At 26.6% G+C, this 23,440-nt stretch overlaps 1 protein-coding gene and 1 long non-coding RNA gene across 2 annotated transcripts; one reads left to right on the top strand and one right to left on the bottom strand.

The window, feature by feature from the left end:
- Nucleotides 1-1,473: 1,473 nt before the first annotated feature.
- LOC148233512 (uncharacterized) lies at nt 1,474-2,107 on the top strand. The gene is made up of 2 exons (XM_088189837.1): nt 1,474-1,986; nt 2,051-2,107. Exon 1 carries the CDS (start codon nt 1,611-1,613, stop codon nt 1,983-1,985), a length of 375 nt encoding a protein of 124 aa, XP_088045963.1. The 5' UTR covers nt 1,474-1,610; the 3' UTR covers nt 1,986; nt 2,051-2,107.
- Nucleotides 2,108-7,066: 4,959 nt separating this feature from the next.
- Nucleotides 7,067-7,747, bottom strand: LOC148233511 (uncharacterized). Its single transcript, XR_015810373.1, has 2 exons — nt 7,235-7,747; nt 7,067-7,158 (listed from the first exon to the last, which is right to left on the bottom strand). It is a non-coding gene; the product is annotated as an uncharacterized LOC148233511 (long non-coding RNA).
- Between the last annotated feature and the right edge of the window lie 15,693 nt (nt 7,748-23,440).

The following is a 23,440-nucleotide window of genomic DNA, read 5'->3' as shown; positions in this document are numbered from 1 at the left end:
TTGTAAATTGTGAGCAGTATTTAGTGGAATCAATAGTTGGTGGTAGCAGTTTGTAGTACATGATATATACACATTATGTTCTTCTTTTAGTGTATTCCAGTGTACAAAGATCTGTCCTGATTCATTTTAATGTGAGCATGATATTTTTAAACTAACATTGTAATAATGAAGTATATTTTAAGGTCATTAGTGAACAATACAAATTAGTAATTATAAATAATTTTAATATTATCATTAATAAGCAGACGAAACAATAATGGGCCGAGATTAGAACCTTGAGGAATTTCTGATGTGGCAATGTAGATATTATTGATGTTATTTCGTTATACATAATATTGTTTTAAAACATATGGCTTAGTTATATTATTATTAAGCACCTCAAATAAATTCTTGGCCTAGTTTATAAATAAAAAATAAAATATTAAAATTATGACTTATATTCATAGATAAAAAAATGGTGAAAACCTCTTTGCAAATGTGTTGTTTTTATTAAATTATTATAATATATCAAACTCGGGCGAGTCATAGAAAAAACCAAGTATAAAATTACAACAATAATTAGCATACTTATGTTGATTTGAGTGATTCATATATATTGTAGATTTTACTAAAAACGCATGACGGATTTAAAACAAAACATTTTGCGCTTCCACTTTCTCTGGAGACTAACAGGTGTAACAGTAGTAATCACCAGAATGCAGATCATTAAACTATTAGTCTCTTAAGATGTATTATTTATGTTTTGATCATAAATTATCTAAAAATCGTAAAAAATATTTTTCTAAAATTAGTACGGCAAGTGAGTCTTAAATTCATCTTTCGTATTAGAAATTTATATATTTTTTCTGTAACAATGGCTAAAATTACAAAGAGTTTCTTTCGTCTTATGAATTTCACTTATTCTTACAGTTTAAAAGAGAGTCTATATAAAGACGCAGATATTTAAATCTTGAGTTTTACTTAATACGCGAGTGATAGTCACTTTTGATTTAATTTTTTTTATAGTGTTTGTTTTGACTATCCAGCTATCTATATGTTTTTTCTACTCGATAAGCATGTCATATGTATGTATATATATATATTTATATCTAGAAAAACGCAAGTTAACAGTTTTGCAGTGTTGAAATGCCGTAAATAAATAAAGATAAAATACGAAGGCCAAGAATGCTTCCTTGCGGGACTCCCATTGGAACATTTATCCTTTAATTACAAGTGTGGGTGTTCTGTATTTGAAATTATGTGAATGTAAAAAAGCAGGGATTTTTAATAAAATAATTTTGTATTAAACCGTCATTTTAGTTATAACAGAAACGACTAAACGCAATTCTGTGTATGGGTTAGGATTAAACTAAATTTTTGTATTAAAGCCTTAGCTCGGTGATTGCAATCTGCTATTAAAAAATAAATAATACGAAATTCATTTCACTCCAATGGTGCTTAATTATTTGTTTGTGCTAGATGGTAATTGAAGTCAATTCATCAACAGCCCTTTTTAATTTATTTTGATACATGGCCAATTGAAGACTATCATTTCAATTATGATGGAGAATTTTTGAAGTAGTGCGTTCTTGGGCGTGTTGTAAGACGCTTGCATTTTCGGATCATCAAAAATGAAGTTTTTAATTGTTATTTTGTTTGTCATTAATGTTGCTTCGAGTTTTGTGATTCATATGCCATATGAAAGGCATAACAGTTTGAGGCATTATCCGGGTATCGAGAAAAAAGCTCACAAAGAAGTTTTTATAGTGGAAACCTTCGAACCTAAAGAGGAAGTCACTGAAGTAGTGCCTGCGGTTTATGGGGAGATGAGTGAAAGAGATTTTGTGGTTATTAACGGTCAGAATGTAAAGGTGCCATGGGTTCTGGATAATAAAACCGATGATTTGGGTGAAGAAATGCAGTTACAAATAATGCTCAAGTGGCTGCAGAATTATTGCGAAATCCATCCAAAGTGTAATTTAAAGACGTTGATGAAGTTACTTTAAGGTATTTAATTAAATTTTGTATTTATAATTTTAATTTAAATTAAATTGGATATTTATTGTTACAGATTCAAAAGCAATAGCAATGAATCAAGATCATTTCTTATACTCACAAAGAAAATAAATTATTATTTATTTATATTACACAAATATATTGTAGACGCAACCTAAAAAAATGTATAACAATTATATATATGAATAAAAATATTTATAAAAAAACACTGGTGTAAAAAGGTAATTAATTACTAGTTATTCTATAAATATAAATTTAATAATTTAAATACACATAATATATTTTTAATTGACCTGAATAAAATAATATATTTTAGTACCTGTTTTTTAATATTTTATAAAGAAGAACTATATAATAATTCAAAATAAGTAAATCAATTTTTTTACTATGTATAATATAGTAATATATAACATACTATATAATATAATTTTTCATAAGATTTTTTGTATGATAATATTTAATATAATCACAGTACATAGATAAGATAATCCGATTTATTCCAGAAATTTCACACTATTTCGATTATAAGTACTGGTAAGTATTTACATATTATTACTTTTGATTAATTATTTAATATATTGTAGAAATTAAAAAAAAAATCAAATTAAACATTAAAAAAAAATATAAACTACTAAATAAATAAATAATAGTTAAATTATTTTTTAATGAAAAAATTATTGTATTAATTAATATTTTGGGTTAACAGTCTATTAGTATTTTTTTTGTGATTGTTTTATTTGTTTGCTTACAATATTTACCATACAAATTAAATAGCATTATATTTTTCTCTGATTTTAAATCGATTATTATGTTTTTATAGAAAGTTGTTTTTTTGAAATTGCTCATTTTATTATTAAATAAGTTTATTGCCATTTATTAAGATCGTTATTTGAATTATTGCTAGAAAAAAACTAAATATAGCAATTAATTTTATATTTAATAAACATATTATTGGATGTAAAAAAATGTAGCAACTCTTCACATGCAGCTCGCAAAAAAATATTACAATAATATTAATTATGTAAAGTATAATATTTTTTCTTAAGATATAATTTGCTGAGATTGTCAAGATCATTTTAAATATTATGAATAATTAATTAACAACTCATTTCAACAAAAGGTCTAATAATAGAATCAAATACTCAATACCCCAATTGTGTAATAATTTAAAAGTTTGCAGAACATGCTAGTTGATCATAAAAAAAAACTATCACTAAAAATTGGCGATAGGCAATGCGTCTGTTTTACATAAAAACCTCTATTATCATCTACCCCTATCATTAATAACTTTTGAAAATTTCACTGCAAGGCAAGTGATGCAGTTGGCCCACCAACTTCCGCATCTGTGATTCGCCAGAGCTGTTTCGAATCAAAGTATGAAAGATTCGTTTGTTACATTAGCAGATGATCAAAGTCAGAGTTTATTAGAAATGATCAGACAGATGACTTTCGAGGCAAACCGAGAAAACGAGCGGATCGTCCAGAGAACATCACAGCGATAATCCCAGTTTTTTCGCTAGCACTTAATCTACGAAATACAACTCGATCCTATAGTGATAAATTGTACATAATAAAAATAAACTGCTACCACTTTTTTCGGCTCCTATTTGACTGCAAAGTCACACTGTTGGGCCTCAAAACCCAAAGGAGCAGTCATGCATATTTTTACAGATATCCATTAACTGTGTATATACAATAATTACAATTCCAAAATATAACGCTTTAATCTCACTTAAAAAAACCGCTTAATAGTAAACATGTCAGAATATAGCATTTAATTTATAGATACTAAACAAACTGCCAAATGTAAACAATTTTAAATCTAGCAAGACACACGCCAAAGAGTCTGATTAGATATTTTCGTAATTGGTAGTCAAATAGTGTGACTTTTGCAGACAGTTAGACGCCGGAGACGCAAGTTTATTGTACAAAATATATATTTTACATAAAAAATGTAAATTAAGAGTCCGTCTAATGATCGTCGGTATGCGAGTCAGTAATTAGTTACATGACTGAGTGTCACATTTTTTATAACGATCATTTAATAAAGTAGAGACGAGTGCAAGACGGGACCGATTTGGAGCTGATTTTATAAAGGTCTAACCATACCCACCAATTAAGTGAAAGTCCTGTTTGGGCGACCGTCCGATAAGTACAAAATATTGCTTACACAATGTTTTTTAGTATATTTTTTAACGACCTTTGAAGCTTGTGTAAATGAGTGTTCTGTATATTTCAGTTAATTGGTTAATTATTTTCGTTCTGATGATTTTTAAAGCAATGTTTAAACTCTCATAATAAAAATAAGTCAAAAAGAAAGGTCTAGATTGACTTAGGATAATGATTTTTTATCTTTCGCTGTAACCAGACAAGCATAATCCAATGCGTTACACCGAAGTAAATGTGTACTATTGAATCAGACATAATAAATACATACAAACCAACCAAAAGACCATTTTTTATCAATGATTATTAAATATCATGTATATTACAATTTATAATCAATGTTACTTTACAGCTAAGCTGGTTTTTAATAAAGAAAATTAAAATTAAAAAAATCGAATAAGCAGTTGTGGCTCGAACCCGCAGCCTCTAGGTTACCAGTCAAGAACGTACGGAGTACGCTGTTCCGCCCTAATAAAGTATTTGTCATTTTTTAAATCAATATCTGTTGCAATTTGTAATGAGACAATTGTGTATTTAAAATTAATTAATTAATAACAATTAATGTTACTTTGAAGTAACATTAATTACATTTGAGTTAGTAACCTTTATGTAAATATTATAAAATAAAATACATTTAAGAACGGCATAATTTTTAGCCCCACACATTTTTTTATGCGATTTTGTTTGCAGAAATCATTGATTTGCATTTTTAAATAAATTATATTATAATATAACTTTTTTCTGTACTCTCAATCAAATGAGGAAATAAAATAAAAATAAAGAAATATATAATTTTCATATTTATTTACTCTAAAAAATAAATTGTAAAGCAAGTTTGATATAAAAAAGCGCATACTCCGTGAACTATTTGGGTGAAAATATGTCTGAATGAAGATAAACATGTACAAATAGTAGAAAGAATTTTGTATACACAATAAATAGCTGCTTTTGTTTTTACTTCGCCAGCCATCCCTAACATAAAAAAGAGCCGGCAGGCCGCAGCAGCGTGTTTATTTTTCTGCGACATAGCACAATTACTGAAAACTGCTAGGTATCAGTAAAACTACCTGAGATAAAGCAAATATATTTATTTTGATTTTAATTAATTAATAAAAAATATTTCGTAAGCTTGTTTTAAAAATATTTTTAAAACAAGCACGGGTGAGTCGCTGGCGCTTAAATAATTAAAGCATTCAACAAATTTGTATTTTTCTTCGGTTCAACCACCATATTGGGTGCCTCATCTGTCATCACTGACACAACATATCAATGCTTATGTCATTTGGATTTATTTTTAATGTACAGTATAGCAGGCAGATAGTATCCTGATGGACATTGAACAAAACCACTTCCTGAGCAGACGTTTTTATATGTACATTATTATTTATATTAGGTAATCACACTCAAACTGATAACATGTTTCTATTCGAAGACCCACTATCCATAATCTTATCTAAAACATATTTTAAAATACTGTAAACCACACACTTATATTGTATCATAAAACTGGCCGAGACGTGAAATAATCTTCTGTGGTTCGAGTTAGTTCGCCATAACAAGGTGCTCAAGAAGCATTGCTTTTGCTTTTGACTCAATTCTAAGCATTTAAAAAATATTTTCTGACTCGTTTTTGTGACGGAGTTTGTGAAATATAACTACATATTTTATGTTGCTGCGCAATAACATATATTATCAAGAGTTTATCGCTCGTCTGACATCTTGACTTCTTGGAAGACCTTTGGTGTAGCAATCACGCGCTACGATCATGAAGCTGTTGAGTTTGCTGATGTTTTTGATGCTGTTGCTAGTCGTCGCTTGCGCACCCAAAGATGCTAATGTAAAGGAAGTAATCAACATCCAGGAATTGCTTGACAGAGGAAAGCAAGAGAGTACTAAAACCGCCTACATCATTAACATACCGCACAAGAAGTGTGGATCGAATCAAAAGATGGACAGGAATTTTATATGCAGGACCATCACTTGACATGGAAATGAGTGTATTGACAGAATTTTGTACACGTGATAGAAATCTGATTAATTTGAGTGACTGTGTGACTGAGTGAGCATTGATTTTTTTATTGATTGATCAAATAATAATTTCATTGGTGTTAAAATAGTAAAAATATATATTGCATCTTGATTGAATTTAATAAGAGATTATCATTAAAATGTATACCATATTATTTTTGTCGGTCACATTGTATTGTGGTGACAAGGAGGAAGAAATTTAGTCTTCAAGTGCTACTAATTGGTTGAATAAAATAAAGATGCAAAAGGTTGATAGCATAGTATTATTAATATGAAATAGTGTTTCTGAAATCTTTTAAATGGTATGATTGATTAGTATTGATTTTATTATTTTTATAGTTATATTAATCTGATTTTTATTTATGTAATAAAGTATTTTTGATAACTATACAATATTTTTAATTTATATGATTTTTATGGTATTTCAAATGAACACAAGTATATCAGTTATATATTACTTAAATAATTTATAATTATAATAAATTGATTTAATAAATTTAAAAATATTTGATCATGTATTAAAAAATTATAAATATAATAAAAATAAATTATTTATTGCATATATAATTTTTAAAAGATGAGCTGCAAAATATAATTGTCCTAATAAATGTTTATTAAAATATTATTAAGCTTTACCATTATTATTATAAATTATAATTTATACACTATACTAATCTATGTTTCTTAAATGTTATTGAATACAATAAATTAAATAATCAATACATGAAACATGAAACCTAAAGTAAATTGCTTAAAAGAGAAGATCATAACATTACAGTCACACAATTTTTAAATATTAGTAAAAAGCGATGGTTAGAATATATGTAATATATTTTTGCAAAATTTAAAATTTTATTATAATATCATTAAAAAAATATTTATTTGTAACAATAAAGTTTAATAATATAAATGCATGCTGATATATATTTTGTCTTCTTGATAATACTGGACGTAAATTTAATGTTATACCTGAAAATATATTACACACTGAATTAAATATAAATAAAAAATATTGATTAATAATAGTATTAGAAATGGTACATACCTTAAATAAAAATACTATTTTGATTATTTCATAAGACCTTCCTACACCTTCCACTGATTAAAACTCTGCCTTTTGAACACCTCGTTGGATACATTTTATCTGGCATGAACCAAGGCTTTGATTCTACCACAAAGCTGGACATGCAGCACATTGCAAAAATAACCAAAATAACGACTCTCGCAAAGTTGAAGTGAATCATTTTAAGAGTAGTGATAAATCAGGACTACAGTAAAATATCTGGCAGGATATCGAGTGAGAATGTGGACACAGGCTTAATAGCAAGGACTATAAATGTTCTTTGCTGGCGGAAATAATTGCAAGCAATGACGTACAGTAAGTGCGTAAATTGTTATTAAATAATTGGCGGTTTATTAATCAAAAATTCAGGATGTGGTTTAAATATGTCATTAATCACTTAAATGCGTTGTTCTGATTTGAAAAAAAGCAAATATTTTACGTTACAACTATTTCGAATGAAAGATAATGAGTAACTAGTGCAAAGAAAGTTTTAATTTGAACATTAAATATGTACTAATTTCAATGATAAAGCAATTTGTAACATTCTCATATATTTATATAATATAGTAAATATTTTTTTATTTTAAAATACAATACTTTTGACATATCGATTTTAGGATACCAACGACATCTTTGATTGTTGAAGCGTACATTTTTTCATACATTATTATCACAATTTTAATAATTTTTTATTTATAAAATATTTAAAAATTATATAAAAATGGAAATAAGCAAAACAGTATTTATTTATAGATTACATATAGTACAAATTTTAATTGCAATAAAATTAATATTTATGATTCGAAACTAAAACTTTTTTTAGTAAAATATATATTTAGGTATTATTTATAAATATTCTGAATAACATAAATAAATAACTAAATTAAATATTATGTACACAAAAATATGTATTTTCTTGACATTTAGATAATAGGATAATTAAAACTTGATTGATATTTTTAAAAATTATTTTTATGATTATTGTTTAAGTAATATATATATAAATATTTATTTTTTATAGTAATGATTTACATATATACTATTTTAAAAATGATCTTCTGTTCGATATGCTGGTTCGAGTTTTGACTAAATAATATTTTTATGGATCTATTTTATCGTCGCTTTATTAAAATAAATTCCGAAAATATTTTGAGTCTGTTAATTTGTAAAACAAGTTAGTGCAAATATATTAAATATAAATTAATAAAATATTGATTTAAAAATTGTTTAGTAGTGATAATCGAAACGCTTCATATGAATCATATGAAATATTTTTAATAAACTAAACTAGACAAAAGTGGGTTAAATTAAATTAAATTAAATAATGAATTAACAACTCCTGATGCATAAAATTTAAAACTATATCTACACTGTTTTGTTCATCCAGGAAAACACATGTAAAGCTTTTGATGTATAGTTTATTATAAAAATTGTAGGATTAAACTAATATATACAGTAAAAATTAATGTGTAATGTGAAGCTGTGAAAATCGAATCTCTCTCGAATTGAAGAGAAATACCAAGTGTAATATTCCTTCAAGGAAGCTTGCATAAATGGGAGAGAATGCAAATTAGGAGTCAATCGCGTTAGTGTTTAGCTTCACTTTTAATTCATTATTTTATTAAGGTGGCAATGGATAGTTAAATAATGATAATATTTTTTTAGATGGGGCACAAAGCTTAAGACGAAAAAAATGTTTAAATAATCTAGATCTACGTGGATTCTGTGAGCATAATTAGTATTCATTCATCTTTAAGTGCTAAATTAATTTTAATAAAAAGTCAATTATACAGTAAAAATTAAATTTAAAGATTAACCAAATATTTTTTAATATGTTTAAATTCATTCTCTGCTGCATCTGTATTCAACTTCAGTATTAAATCATTAATTTTATTTTTTATTGTATCTTTGAATAATGACGTGACTTTTAATTAAAATTAATTTAGCACTCAATTTTTTTATTGAGCGTGGGATAAATCCGAATTTTGCACTTAAGAGCCAGTGATTCGGATTTATCCACACCTGGCACATAAAGGGTTAAGCTTATTTTACTAATGTTTTGTTAACTAAAACTTTAGTCGTTTGCAGTTTTCAAAATTAAAGAAACCATTAAAAGTTGTTTAAAAAAATACAAAATTATTAATTATTAATTATATTACATCAATCTTATAGTCAAATTAATTATGATCTTTAAATATATATTTATTCGCACTGCATAATGCAAATAAAATTTTCTTAGCTTATAAAAAAAAGGTTTGAATTCTTTTTATTTTATTACTTTATTTTGAATATCTTTTGTAAAGACAAACCTTTGTTGTTTGCAGATTTAGAAGTTCCATCATTCAAACCCCTACAGTACTTTACCTTTATAAGTTGAAAAAAAAATTACAAAATTATTTTTTTATTGAACAGAAATTTTGTAGTCTTTAATATAAATCATGAAGTCAAATGCAGACAATTTGTTTATTAAAAACCATATGTTCTTTTAATATACTGATTATGCAAATTTATGGATCTGCACTAGTAGCAGCAGTATTTGTACTGTTATAAAAATCGAGTCTCTCTGGTCTCTGATTTCTTGTAAATTTGGTGAGTCTTGAGAATCGCTGAATTATGTGTTAGTCCTATAGAATTTATCAAAAGTGGTGATGTGACCCAGAATCAAGTATATTATAATGATCCTTCGATGAAGCTTCGACAAATGGGAGAGAAGGGTAATTTAAAAATAATAGTATTCCATGGCGTAACATACAGGTGGCAGTTTGTGGGCGATCATGTGACAATGACAATGTTTTTTAATTAAAATCTGTCTAAAGAAATCAAAAATATTGTGTATTAGCTCTATTCTGGCAAATGTAAAACATAACATATTTTAAGTTTTGTCAAGTCAATACCTTTGTTGCTTAATCTTTCTAAAAAATCATTTTTGAAATGCTCTATGAATTTGTTTGCAACTTTCACGGTGAAAAGCTTATTTTAAAATATTTAATATATCATCTAAAATATGTTAAATAAAAACCTAATGATCAAAACATCACACACAATTTTTTTATGATAATGTTTTTCAATTAAAATAAATTTTAATATCTCATCAAAGGATGAAATGGCATAAAAAATACCAGTTTGTTTTGTTAAGAATAAAAATATCTGTCGTTTTCATAATATTTATTATAACATCATTAGTTTTTTAATTAAATAATTACAATATGTTAAGTAAAAATTGGAGAAGTTGTATTAAAAAAAATACCATACTAATTAAATTATCCCCAATAATATTTAATATATGTTTGCTGTGATATTAATTTATTTCTTATTATAATGTGTTTTTAAATACATGTAAATAAAACTAGTTAATTTATATATACATATTTTTATTTTAATTTTACAATTATTAAACACACAGTATTTATTTAGATGTGTTGAAAGTAATATTAGTTTTACAATTTAAATTAAATTATCGAAAAAATATAGATAACATTTTTATACGAGAGGTCAAATTACATGATTTTTTTATATTTTTATTTTCCTTATCATAAAAGTACGTATAAATATGCAATTATATAAATAATAATTTATTTTTTATTTATCGAAATGTTCATACGATTTTTTTTTGCTTCTAAGCTTCAGATCATTTACGTCTTTCCTTAGTGATCTAAACTCTTTTATCAATGTTCTATAATCCATATAGTTTTCCTCTTCATATGATTCTATTGGGTTTTCCTTTTTTTGTTCAACTAAATCTTCACTTTGGTAATCACGCGTGTGTTCTTCGCTTAAGTTTTCTACACTTTTCACCTCAGGTTCCATAAGAGTGTTAAGATAAACATTTGCTGGTTCATCTATCTCTTCCTTGATCATCGTATTATATTTCCACAAAGCCTGCAAAAACTTAGCGTTGTTTATATTGCTATAATACGGAACATTGGAAGTTTTTGCAATACTTGGCTTCTTTACGAATTCGAAAGAGAAATAGTTTTTCATCGGTATTTCAATATTTGGATAGTTGACGTTTCCATATTTGGGTATATCATAATCGTTTACTTCGTTGTATCTGTAGTCGTTCCCTGGGTCTTGATTTTCACTTTCAGTAAAGAACGAATGTGCAGAGTTCACCAAAAGTAAAATATTCACCAATACAAAAAACAGGTCAAAACACAGGAGCACTTTCATTGTGGAAAAACTCCTTGGAACTGTATCGATTTGACAATGGAGCTACTAATAATAATTTTGATTTGCATTAACATCTTCTTTTATACACGACGTTTAAAAGTGATAAGGCAATCAGGGAAAGGTTAAGGTTAACGATACGTATAAAAATACATATTGCGTATATATGGATTTGACGAAAACAATGAGTTTTAATAAAATGATTAAAAGTGTAATTTATATTTTTTGCAAAATATTGCAATTAAATTTAAATTGTTATTTTGTTATTATTAACACAATACATATATGTTTTTATTATATAATAATAATGCATAAAATCTTATTATTTAGATTTGTGTTTGAAATTAAAATGTTTTTTTGCTGATAAAAAAATAAAGAAAATATTATAATATATTGAATATATTTAAAAGTAAGTTTTGCACTTTATAATATATTTAATAAGATTTAAAGTTATATATAATACAATAAATTTGGTGTAAAAATCGTAAAAATTAATTAAAATTAGCTGCTTTGCAGGCTATGATTTTTCATGCGGGGTCAATGTTCGGCCCATCTGACGCGTTGTATTTAATCTGGCTCATATAAATTAGTATGCATTGTTTAAAATCATAAAGGGAATGACAGTAGTTTGTTAAATAATATATATTTGAATATCTATTTTTTTAAATTTATTTCTACATATCAATTAATTCATCTGCAATATATTCGTCATCATAATATTACATAAATTATTAAAATTAAACATAAAACTTATTTATTTACGAATTTAATGATTTTTTTACAAAAATTACGTAATTTATCGAGAATGCATAAAAATATTTTTTGTAATAAATATTCAGTAAAATTCAATAAATTAGTTCGTTTTTATTAAAAAAAATATTTGATAATTTTTTGATTATTATAAAAAAATATACGGACCATTTAAGATTAGTTATAGAAAAAGCTTTCGACACTGTATGGCATGCTTTGTAGATACTTTAAATAGTTGGTGCTCAAAGTCAAATTGTTGAAATGTGTTTTGTTATTTTAGATATACAAATACTATTGCAATATTAGAGATAAAAGTGTTTTAAACTAGGTTAAGATAAAATTAAAAATAAATTTATGTATTTTTATATTATGCTTACCTTAATTTTAGCTATCATTCAAATGCATATAAGTGACAAAAATAGTTTTTTTTTTTAATTATTAAGCATTTAAAGAACTATGTAGAGCAATTAAAATCAATAAAAAAAATGGAACGACCCAGAACTGACTAAAATCGATATAAATCAGTTTAGACTTGATAAAAGGATCTTAATAAAACATGTAATATTTCGATTCACTATATGGCCAGTGTCAAAGAAAAAGGTATGCGGTGCAAACAGGTACTAAACATCCCTAGATTTCCATTTCATGAAATGACGACGTTGTCAATTTTACCAATTTAAATCATTCGGATTTCTCGACAATTTCTCTTTAACTGTCCGTAGAAATTTAGAGCTTAGTTCAAAAATAATATTTTTTAATTATTTTAGTAAGAAGTTAAAGGTCCCTTCGGATGTCAATAATAATCGTAAGACAATGGTCAATAACAGCTATTGCTACTCCACAAAAACAATATAAAAAAATCTTTTTGGAATATCGAAATATACAAATTGCCTTAAATAGCATGTTCATATATCACCAAAGCAAAGATAAAACCGCCGGCCGGTTAGAGTAATAAAAAATATTTGATTTTCGAAAATATACATATTTTTAAATATCTGACAATAACACATTTGGAAAGGTTTTTTATCTGAATGTTTTATTTTATCATTAAGAAAAAATAATGCGAGTTTGAGTGCTAAATTTTATGTCATTCCCAGACCACTAACAAAACGTTCCAAGAAGTAGCCTATACTTATGCAGCGTTATAAAAATGGCAGTGGTTGTAAACTATTAAAAATATTCATACAAATTATATTTTATTCAATAAATATTGATTAATATTTTTTTGAGAAATGAGAGTTCTTGATATGACATTTTCACGAAAATTTTCGAGAAAAAACACAAAAAACAAAAAACAAATCTGATAAGATTTGTTTAATACATTAATAATGAGTCTGGTTCTGTTCAGAGTCATGCCATCGGTCAAAACAAAAAATACTGGAAGTTAAACGTTGGACTTTTTCATAATTTTCAAGAGTGTATAGGTCAGAACACATCCGTATTTAATCACTTCATTCAGATCTTCCAGGCATTAACTTCATTCAAACTTGGAATAAACGAGAGTTAAGTAAAAATTGCATCAAGCGATGCTGTGTCGATTCAACAAGAATACATTTTATCTATTATATCTCGAACTACAGATTAATACACAAGACAATTAATATGCATTTACTTCAAAAACATATCAAATAATACTTCTACCATAATTTTTATTAAATAAATATTATTAAAATTCATTAAAATTATTATTTATTTAACAAAAGTGCATTTATGGTAAAAATTTTGTACATAACATTTGTAACATCCTCAGGCTAAAGAGTTATTATGTTGACTCGTCAGGTTTAATTGTTTTTTCTCTTGCTAAAGAAACTCGTTTGTAAACATTTAAGCAACCATAATGAAATCTGACTTAGGCATCGAACAAACAACTTCTTGTGTGAATCAGTGCCAAACATCGGAACCGGAAGAAGCGCGGCTTTAACCATTTCGCTGTTTGACTTGTTGGTTTCGGTTGCCAAACAAACACTTCTCCACTTTTGACTATAGCATAATGAAATGTGTGCAGTTGCTAAAAGTTGCTAACAAACAATCAGCGCGGCTTTGCAATAAATTAATTACTTGAACTCCACAACCGCACTTTATGGCGTACGCTATTTTATATGAATATAAACCTCGCTCAACAACTCAATGCTAAAGCATACTGTAAAAATAAACATATTATACTGACGTTGTGACTTCCGATGTTGGGGTCATAGATTGTGATAAAATAATTAAGAATATTAATGAGCACGGACAACGGACAGACAACAGACGGATCTGTCCGAGTGTTTTAACACCACACACTGGCGGATTTGTCCGTCGGACATCCATTTCGGACAAATCCGGCGGGCAGATCCGCCCGTGTGTGGCCAACTAATATTATGGATATTAGAATATTTTATTTGTCTTATATTTATATATTTTCTTGCCAATTGACAATATCGGATCTTCTTTGCATAAAAATTTAACAAGCTTAATTTAAAAAGCCTCATCTACATATATGTAGATAAGAAGAAACACGAATTGTTACGCAATTAAAAAATCTGCTAAGATTTATATTAGACAATAACAAAGATTCTGGTTCTGTTAGAATTCAAATGTCAAATAGTTATTGATTGAAAAAATATTTTTATGAAAACACCGAATTTTTATTTTATATTTTTATTAAAAAAAATACTTTTTTTTAAAAAATATTTTGTTGTTAAATCGTTACAACAGGCAAATCCTACAAGTAAGTATTAACCACCAGACTGAAAGTCTGAGAATCGGTGACATCTATATTATTAATTATAATTTATTATCTGCTATATAATTAAAAATCAATAGATGTCACTGCAGTTAAGGCTTGTTTTTTTTAATAATAGCACATTTTTATGAACAGAAATTTGAGTGCGCCGCCGGGGCTCGAACCCGTAACTTCAGAGTTACCAGTCTGAGACGTTATGGACTACGCTATTCCGTCCTTCCGTAACTAATTAAAAGTCACACATTTATACTAATTTTTAAAATACGATAAACTAAATATTAAAAAAAAATAATCTGTTTGTAGAAAAAATTAATTCAATGTCATATTTATGCCACTTATAAATTACGCATATAACGATAATAACGTTACTAATAGGGTTTGTGAAAGTTTATTACAAAAAAAATACTCGATTCATTTATATAGTTTTTAAAATATGAGGAACATTTTAGAACATACGTGATTTTAGTATTTAAAATGTTACACAAATTAATTTAATTTAAAAAATCTTACCCGTGTTAGAAAACAAAACTAAAGTATTAATATAATATATTATAATACAATATATTTGATAACGTGAAATATTTTTTTTATAAATATACACATGCATATCTATAAAAATATTAAAACAATCTTATTTAAAATAAATAGTTCTATATCATACGTGCATATAATACTATACTATAAATAAACTTATGTTTATTTTATTTTAAAGCTGTTTATTTTTTAATATGTGCCCTTGACATTACAGTTAAAATTTAATATTATTATAGAATACACAAAGCAATAATTTAAGTAAACAATATTTATATTTTAGCCCTAAAGATTTCGAATTTATTTTATTAAACTGAGAGTAAGTATTTATTTTTTATATTTAGACAGTATTTTCATTACAGCAATAATCCGTGAAATATCAAACTGAAGTTATTTTGTAAGTTAGTGATATATGTATTTTTAGTTGTATTTATTGGTAAGAATGTATTAGCACACGCGTAGAGGTTTATACGACCACACGAGTCCCCAGGTTGCAAATGGGGGAAAACTCAGCTGTTGTGGCGACGCGATAACCTCGGACAAAAAGTCCGGACATGACACCAGAAGAACAATAATTTTAAACTAATAAAATAAATAAATAGCATTATATGTACTATGCATTACATAGATTAATTTGATTTTGAATAATAATCATACGTGTGCTTAGGAAAATTCAGAAAATTAAAAAAAAAGTCAAACAATAACATTGTTTGACTTTTTTTTAGAGGTAGTATTATAAAAATAGAGCTTTACAGATCATATTATTTTCATAATTTAACAAGAATTTTAGCACCAAAATAATAAAAACAAGAATTTAAATTACCTGAAAAAAAGAGTCTGGTCTCGAAAATCCTTTGTACTCTTACAGCTCACCACAAGCGTTGCAGATAGGAATGACATCGATCTTGATAACAGTAGTTTTTATAGATAGATTATATCAATTTTATTTTAATTTTAACCAATTGCTCTTGTATGTTGTCATCGTTATCACACAGAAAATATTGGTATTTTCAACCCCAAGCGACATTATTAACGCTATCGGTTAGAAAGAGAGGCAGCAGTGAAAAAAAAAGATTAATTCCTCTCCCCCACATCGTTGGATCGACCGACGGCAGTTAAGTAGTAAAGGCCCCCGTACATCCCGACCGCTCATTTCCGTTCCGCTCCACACGGTTGGCCACCACCGCCGGGCGGAATTAAATTGGTTTCGTTGTTCACTTGTTTCCCGATCTGATAGCCCATTATTATTTATCCCGTCCCGTGGGCCGTGGATATCTGCCTGGGATCCATCACGGAAGCACCCATACACACCCCGTACCCCATACGTCAACCACGGTCCATCAACGTCGAAACGAAAATCGAAATGTGTACTGGGCGCGAAATAAAACTCGTGTACAAACTGACAGACATGGAAAATAAACAATCTATATGTTCATCAGAGTTTCGTGTTTACGAATTGACTCCGATCGTTGCACTGTTATGTATGTTCGGTATTACTCCATGGAAGAGACGACTGTACAAACATGTTTTAAGATGTGATGTTATGATATTTAAAATTAATTTGTAGGCTGCATGAATATTATTGGTATTGAAGCATCGCAGGCGTGTGTTCTATAACAAAAAACTGGATTTTAGATTATATAGAATATGTGGGAACTGTTTACATGAAAAAAATGTATGCAAACTCACCGATTTTTAGCGTTTTTAAGATAAACTTGATATGTTTATATATTTTATTATTATATAAAACATGTGTTGTGGTTTTTATCTAGTGGAATTGTTTAATAAATTGTGGTTTTATGATAGTTTTGTTGACATGTGCAAACAGACGTCATAATGAATAATATTTATTAATGTGAGTAATATAAGTCACCAAGGTCAAAAGTGTTGGTGCTGATTTTGCCCTTTTAAAATTATTCATAATTTTTCACATGAGTAGCAATCTGATATAATAACAAATTGTTTTTCTCGAAAGTTACAAAAGATGCGTATTATGCTTTATTAAATTGTATTTATATTCATAATATATAAATGTACACATGTATATATTTTTCTTGATGATAAATTCACCATTAAAAAAAATTAGATTATATTCGGGTAACACATAATGTAACAGTATTTTAAGTAGCAGGGCAATTTCGCATTATAATTGCAAACAATTATACTTTAGTAAATTTCCATTATTATCAATTAAGATATTTTATTGAAATTTAATATGTAGCTTCTTTATAATTTTTCGCATAAATATATTGAGACATACAAAAGTATATGACGCACCCCAAATTCGGGAATTCAACACAGATAAAAAAATGCATTTTATAATCGAAGGAATGCAGTATATCAAATCGCGAAAATTTTTCTTCTCTCAGTGTTTTTTTGTGATTGTGATTTTAATTAAAAAAAATATTTTTAATCACCCCAAAATGAACGAAAGAGATTTTGAAAAATAGAACGATGTGACAGTAAGCGAACTAAAAAAGTTTATTTATTGTAACGGGTATAGTTCATAAGGGGTTTTGAAATATTAATTGATCAACGAACCTTCTATTCGAGACATCGATATTTCGAAAAAAAATGTTATTAATGATCATTGCCTAGTTACCTAATATTTCGAAAAACAATAGAATAAACAAAAGAGGTTGTTTGTTATTTTTTTAATACGCATTGTTTTTATTCGTTCCGTGTCTATCAAAATTTATATTGTAACAGTAAATTCAAAGATTTTCTTTTGGGTAAGGCTAAAGGATAATTGATTGAAATCTATCGATTCTGAAGACGTTTCATTAGTTTATACCACATTTTGATCCATTAAAAAGGCTTTCGGATAAGCTGAAAAATCATCAGTGAAATAAAAATAAAAAGTGATATGTGAGAATAAAATGTTGTGTGTGTTGTGCATGTGTTATAAAGAAAGATACTGCATACATGTGCAGAAGTTGTGTAATTCTTATTCATATTGACCAGTGTTTTTATACGTATAAAAATATAGTGAAATAGATAAAAAAGTGTAAATAATAAAAATAATAGTGTAATTATTAAAATAAATGTGTCCGTGACAGTTGTACGCAGTAAATGGACGCCGAAAAATTTGGTGAGTGCAGATTATATTATGATATAAATATATGTTTTTTTTATAAATCGGTTATACAAAAAATTATAGAAGCATTTAGACATACATATTATTAAATTAAAAATAACTGGTTTGTAATCATTGCAACCATTTTCAATTAGCACAAAATATTGGGAATGAAAAAAATCATATTAATTATCTCAGAGATTATTTTAAGCGCAATAATATTTTTTTATAAATATTTAACTTAATGACGGCAATAAACTAATACGGGGATAATTTATCCCAAATGTAGCTTTCTCCTCAAGTTTCTTAATCTGTGAATCATTCCGGTTTTTTTGATATGTTAGGGAAATATAAAAATAACAAACACTCGTAAAAATGTCCGTAAGTTAATGGATCACATTTTTTTTAAGTTCGTTGATTATTGTGTTATCTAATTTATCTACATATACCGTAACGTCTTTACTTTTAAATTTTTCAATACTATACAAAATTTAAGGTTAAAAAGCTTTGTTAATTGATGTAGTATCAATCGCGGATGTTTGATTTCTTTTGATTGGATTGATTTTATGTTTACATAGCCAAATAGTTTTAACCCTGAAATTTATTTCTATTTAAATAATTTTTTTTAAATGAAATAAATAATTATGGTTCATACATTTCATAAAAAAATTCACGTACCCATAAAAAGGCGACGACTCATTACATTGCAACTAGGATATCTCTATTCCCGGACTTTTTTCATTCCCGTGACTCGATTCGCAATTCTGAATCATTTTCGGGTTTCGTGATATGCTGATAATTTTTTTTTGGATTAAATTTTTTATAAACAATAAATTGTTATTTAAATTAATTTCAGTTAAATTGTTGTTATAAATTAAACAAATATTGTCAAAAAATACTATTCTGAATAAAAATACAGATATAATTAATTCTTAATATTAAAAAACAGTTAAAAAATCTAATTTGAATGAAATATATTTTATGTAAATATTTACAATAAATATATTTTATATTATATTAGCAAAAATAAAATATTGAAATTTAAAAATCTCATGACAACAATTTTATTTAAAATTGCATTTAAAAAAAAAACGAAATGTACAAATTTATATCTGATATCCTGCTTCTCGATTTTGTACATATATTTTCAGCAATTGTAAAAACTTTTTCTGTTTCAACTGATGTCAGTCTTATGGTCAACATGGAAACAAACAATTTTTGTAGAATAGGTGTTTGCTCCCCTGTATATTCATAAGCTTTAATTTAATTTTTGAAACTAAAAATATTTCCTTATACATTTTTTTTCGTTTAGCTTTAACAGTTTCCTATTAAATTCCTGACTCATTGTCAAACACTCTATAATATCAATATATTATCTATTTCTACAAGAATTTGGTTCATTGTGCTATCATTTTTAATTACAGTTGAAGGATATCATCTCTTCATCATTTTTTTTATATGATATATATTCACTTTTGGTGTAATTCTTAAAATATAAAATATGATTTGATTTTTAATTCATTCAGTTATTTAAAATTTGTGTTTAAAATATTTATTTTAAACTTCTTCTTTCTTAAATTTTACATTTTAATTTTTGAGACACTTCTTTTCTTAAAGAAGTATTTATTGCAGGAACCTTTTTAATTAAAAAAATAAATGATTACTCCAGCTTGCAAAATATTGGTATCTCTTCTACTTACAGATTCAATAGCGGTTTTTATTGGTATGCGTCTAATATTTATTATAAAACATAAATATTTTCATCATTCCATAATATATCTAATTTATTATCGATTTTTTGGTGCACCTCTGCAGGATTAAAAATTGCTTTTTTGTGCACCTCTGTTGATTTAAAAATCATTTTATTATTTTTGTGGCTCTTTAATACCTTTTTTATATTTTTTTCTCATGAAAAATCCTAGAGTTATCATTTTCATAATTCAATTTACCAATATTATCTTCATCATTTTAATCTTTTACGACGAAATCAGCTAATTAATATTTTTTATACAATATATTTATGGCGGCCAAATATATTCCATGATTCAAACATAAATTATATTATAGAAAATAATGCTATTTTAGTATGACCCGAATATTTCTTTTTAACCAAGTTCGTAAGACTACAAAATTGGACGAAATTATTTATATTTACACTCTTCCAAAATTATTACGAATCCCGGGACTCGATAAATCGAAAGTATAATTAATTCCCGAGAATGACAATATTATTTATTATAGGTTTTTAAGGCTAGTATAAAAATGCTTTATATTATTTGTATCGTTTGTCAAAACTTGAAATACCGGTGTTACTCCACACCGAGCAAGCGTATGTTATTTCAGATCTAATTAGTTGTTTATATACCTGATTTTTATTTTTATTTAAATGCGATTTTTCTGTCAGCAAGCCTTTTTGACATTTTGAAATTTAAACTTGCAGTCCAAAAGTATGAAAAAAAGTATATATATATATCTAAACATTTGACGGTGACCTTTAATTTATTGCTGTTTTTTTATTATTTATTTAATATAAATCAATATCAATCGTTTGCAACGTGTAAATTAAAATTATTATTTTCTTTCCATTTAATAAAATATTTATTTAGATTTTTTAAAGTTTTTTGATATTTAAAAAAATAAAAATGACAGTATTATGTATAATAAAAAGGAACGGTCTGAGTAAACTACCCTACAGAACTCTAGTTAGAATTACAGGTGGAATTAAGAGTTAAATTTTTAGCAAAACTATACACCTTTGATCTTTTGGAAACAAAAGTATCTGGTGTTAAGATTATTATGAACGCAATAAATATTAAATATTTAAATAGGACAATAATCTTATAAGACGCTAATTGATATAAATGCTTTTTTCCTTATCATGTTTTTTATTCATCTTAAAGATAGTGAGGAAATTATTTAATGATAGAAGAGCATTTTTTTTTAATTAGATTTTTATATTTGAAAAGATATTTTATGTAATTTATATTATCATATAGCTACGTCATTTACTTTATCATCTGCCACTAATTTGTTAGACTTTTTGGGTTTGTTACAATTTTTTTTATGCCTTATTTATGAATCATACTTCAATATATAAAAAATGTTGTACATCACATTATATAATTGCTTGTTTTTGTAAATTTATTACAGAATCGTATGATTCAATTACCTTATCATTTGTAAATATTGTCATGTGCATGTTTGTGTATATAGTTAGTTAATGTGTAACTCATGAGTCTTTCTCACATACTTTTAATTAAATAAATTAATTTAATAATATTTAGAAAAAATTGTGATTATAATAATATTTACTTAAAACAAAAAATATTTATGCTTTACCAAAACATTAAAAATAGTGTGGCTAAAAGAGAAAATTTAACTTTTAATTTTTAGATTTCTCATTTTTTTATAATTAAAAAAATTAATATCATGATTAATTTTCACAATAAAATTAAGCTATTATGTTCGTATTTGATTGGAAGCTGTAATAAAAGTTTATAATTAAAAAAATCTCTGATTTTAAAACTATGACTTTACTCTAGTGACTCTACTTATTCAGTGGTTATTTCAACAAAGCATTAATAAGAAATCGTTTCTGTTGAGTAGAATCAGCTTAGCTTATAATTATATAATATACATATATTTTGCATACATTTGTGTTAAACAATACTGCATGAAGACACTTTGAAATCTTCAAGTAAGCCCGATAGATTTTTTACTGTTCAAATCCTTTTCTCATTATTTTTCTAATTCGCATCCCTCATCAATTATCTCGAACAGTGATTCCATCCCTAAAGGGCTGGTTCCCAGACCTTAGCTCCGGAATCCGTGTCTGCGTTTAACGGTTTTAAAGGAGCTCCCGATTGTCGCCCTTGTTCCAGAACATGTCACTGCCGTAATTCAAGGTAGACGTTTCCGCCTCTGGGAGACATTCACGTGATTGAGGTAAAGGGAATGGGCTCTTAGACATGTTTAACTTACAGCCCCTTGAGATATTTTACATGGTTGCCACCGCTCGAGTCACGCTCAACTGTCTCACTAATGCCATAATCGTCTTGGATTATTAAGCTTTGTACGTATTATACGCTGTGCATGTATTTGAACGGTGGACCTTTACGAAATTTTGGGTTCAATTCCGAAAGCCTCAGTGACAAGGTAAGTGACCTAGGAGAATGTCTGGAAAGCTGATTCGAGCGAATCTTGAATCAAGAGCAGTTTGGTAAAAAAAATGATATTTTTTTACTGCATCATTTATTTCGAAAGCTAAAAAACGATTTACTTAAGCAAATTTACAATAATTATTCATCGACATAAAATTATATTTTTTTTCGCAATTTTTCAAACGAACTTATCAGTAATTTTTATTATTGCTTAAATAAATTTAAAAAATCATTTAATACATGTTTTGCTAAAAAATTTTGATTATTCAATTAATCAGAGTATGTGAGAAAATTTTTGATTGAATGGTTTTTTAAAAAATGTGCAAACTGACAAAAAATTTATTGTAATTGCCTTATTTAAAAAAAATAATCGTAATCAAAATTGAGTACTGCGTATTTACTGTAACGTATTTATTTAGGGATTTACCTACAGATGCTACTAATATCATATTAACTAAAAATAGTTCAAAAAAGTAGAAATTCTAAATTCCAGAGGCTCAAAACTCGGGTAAAATAAATTCGTTTCAAGATGTATGTTTACATATATATGTATACAATTTTTTTTTATGGAATTATCTCACATATTATTTATTAGAAATAGTGAAATCACTCAACACCAAATTGCGAATCACGTATCAATAATATATAAATATATTTAATTAATTTTTAACACTTAACGGTCGATTTACGCGGCGATATTCGCAAGACACCCAACAGTCTAATTTCGAACAAATGTAACGTTTCCGTTAGGCTAAACGCACGCTGTTATAAAAATGTTA

The sequence above is a fragment of the Plectrocnemia conspersa genome, unplaced genomic scaffold, assembly GCF_051122295.1.
Source record: "Plectrocnemia conspersa isolate PC_06_02 unplaced genomic scaffold, ASM5112229v1 ptg000008l, whole genome shotgun sequence".
In the NCBI taxonomy this organism is placed as follows: Eukaryota; Metazoa; Arthropoda; class Insecta; order Trichoptera; family Polycentropodidae; genus Plectrocnemia; species Plectrocnemia conspersa.
This window is presented reverse-complemented; position numbering and strand designations above follow the sequence as displayed.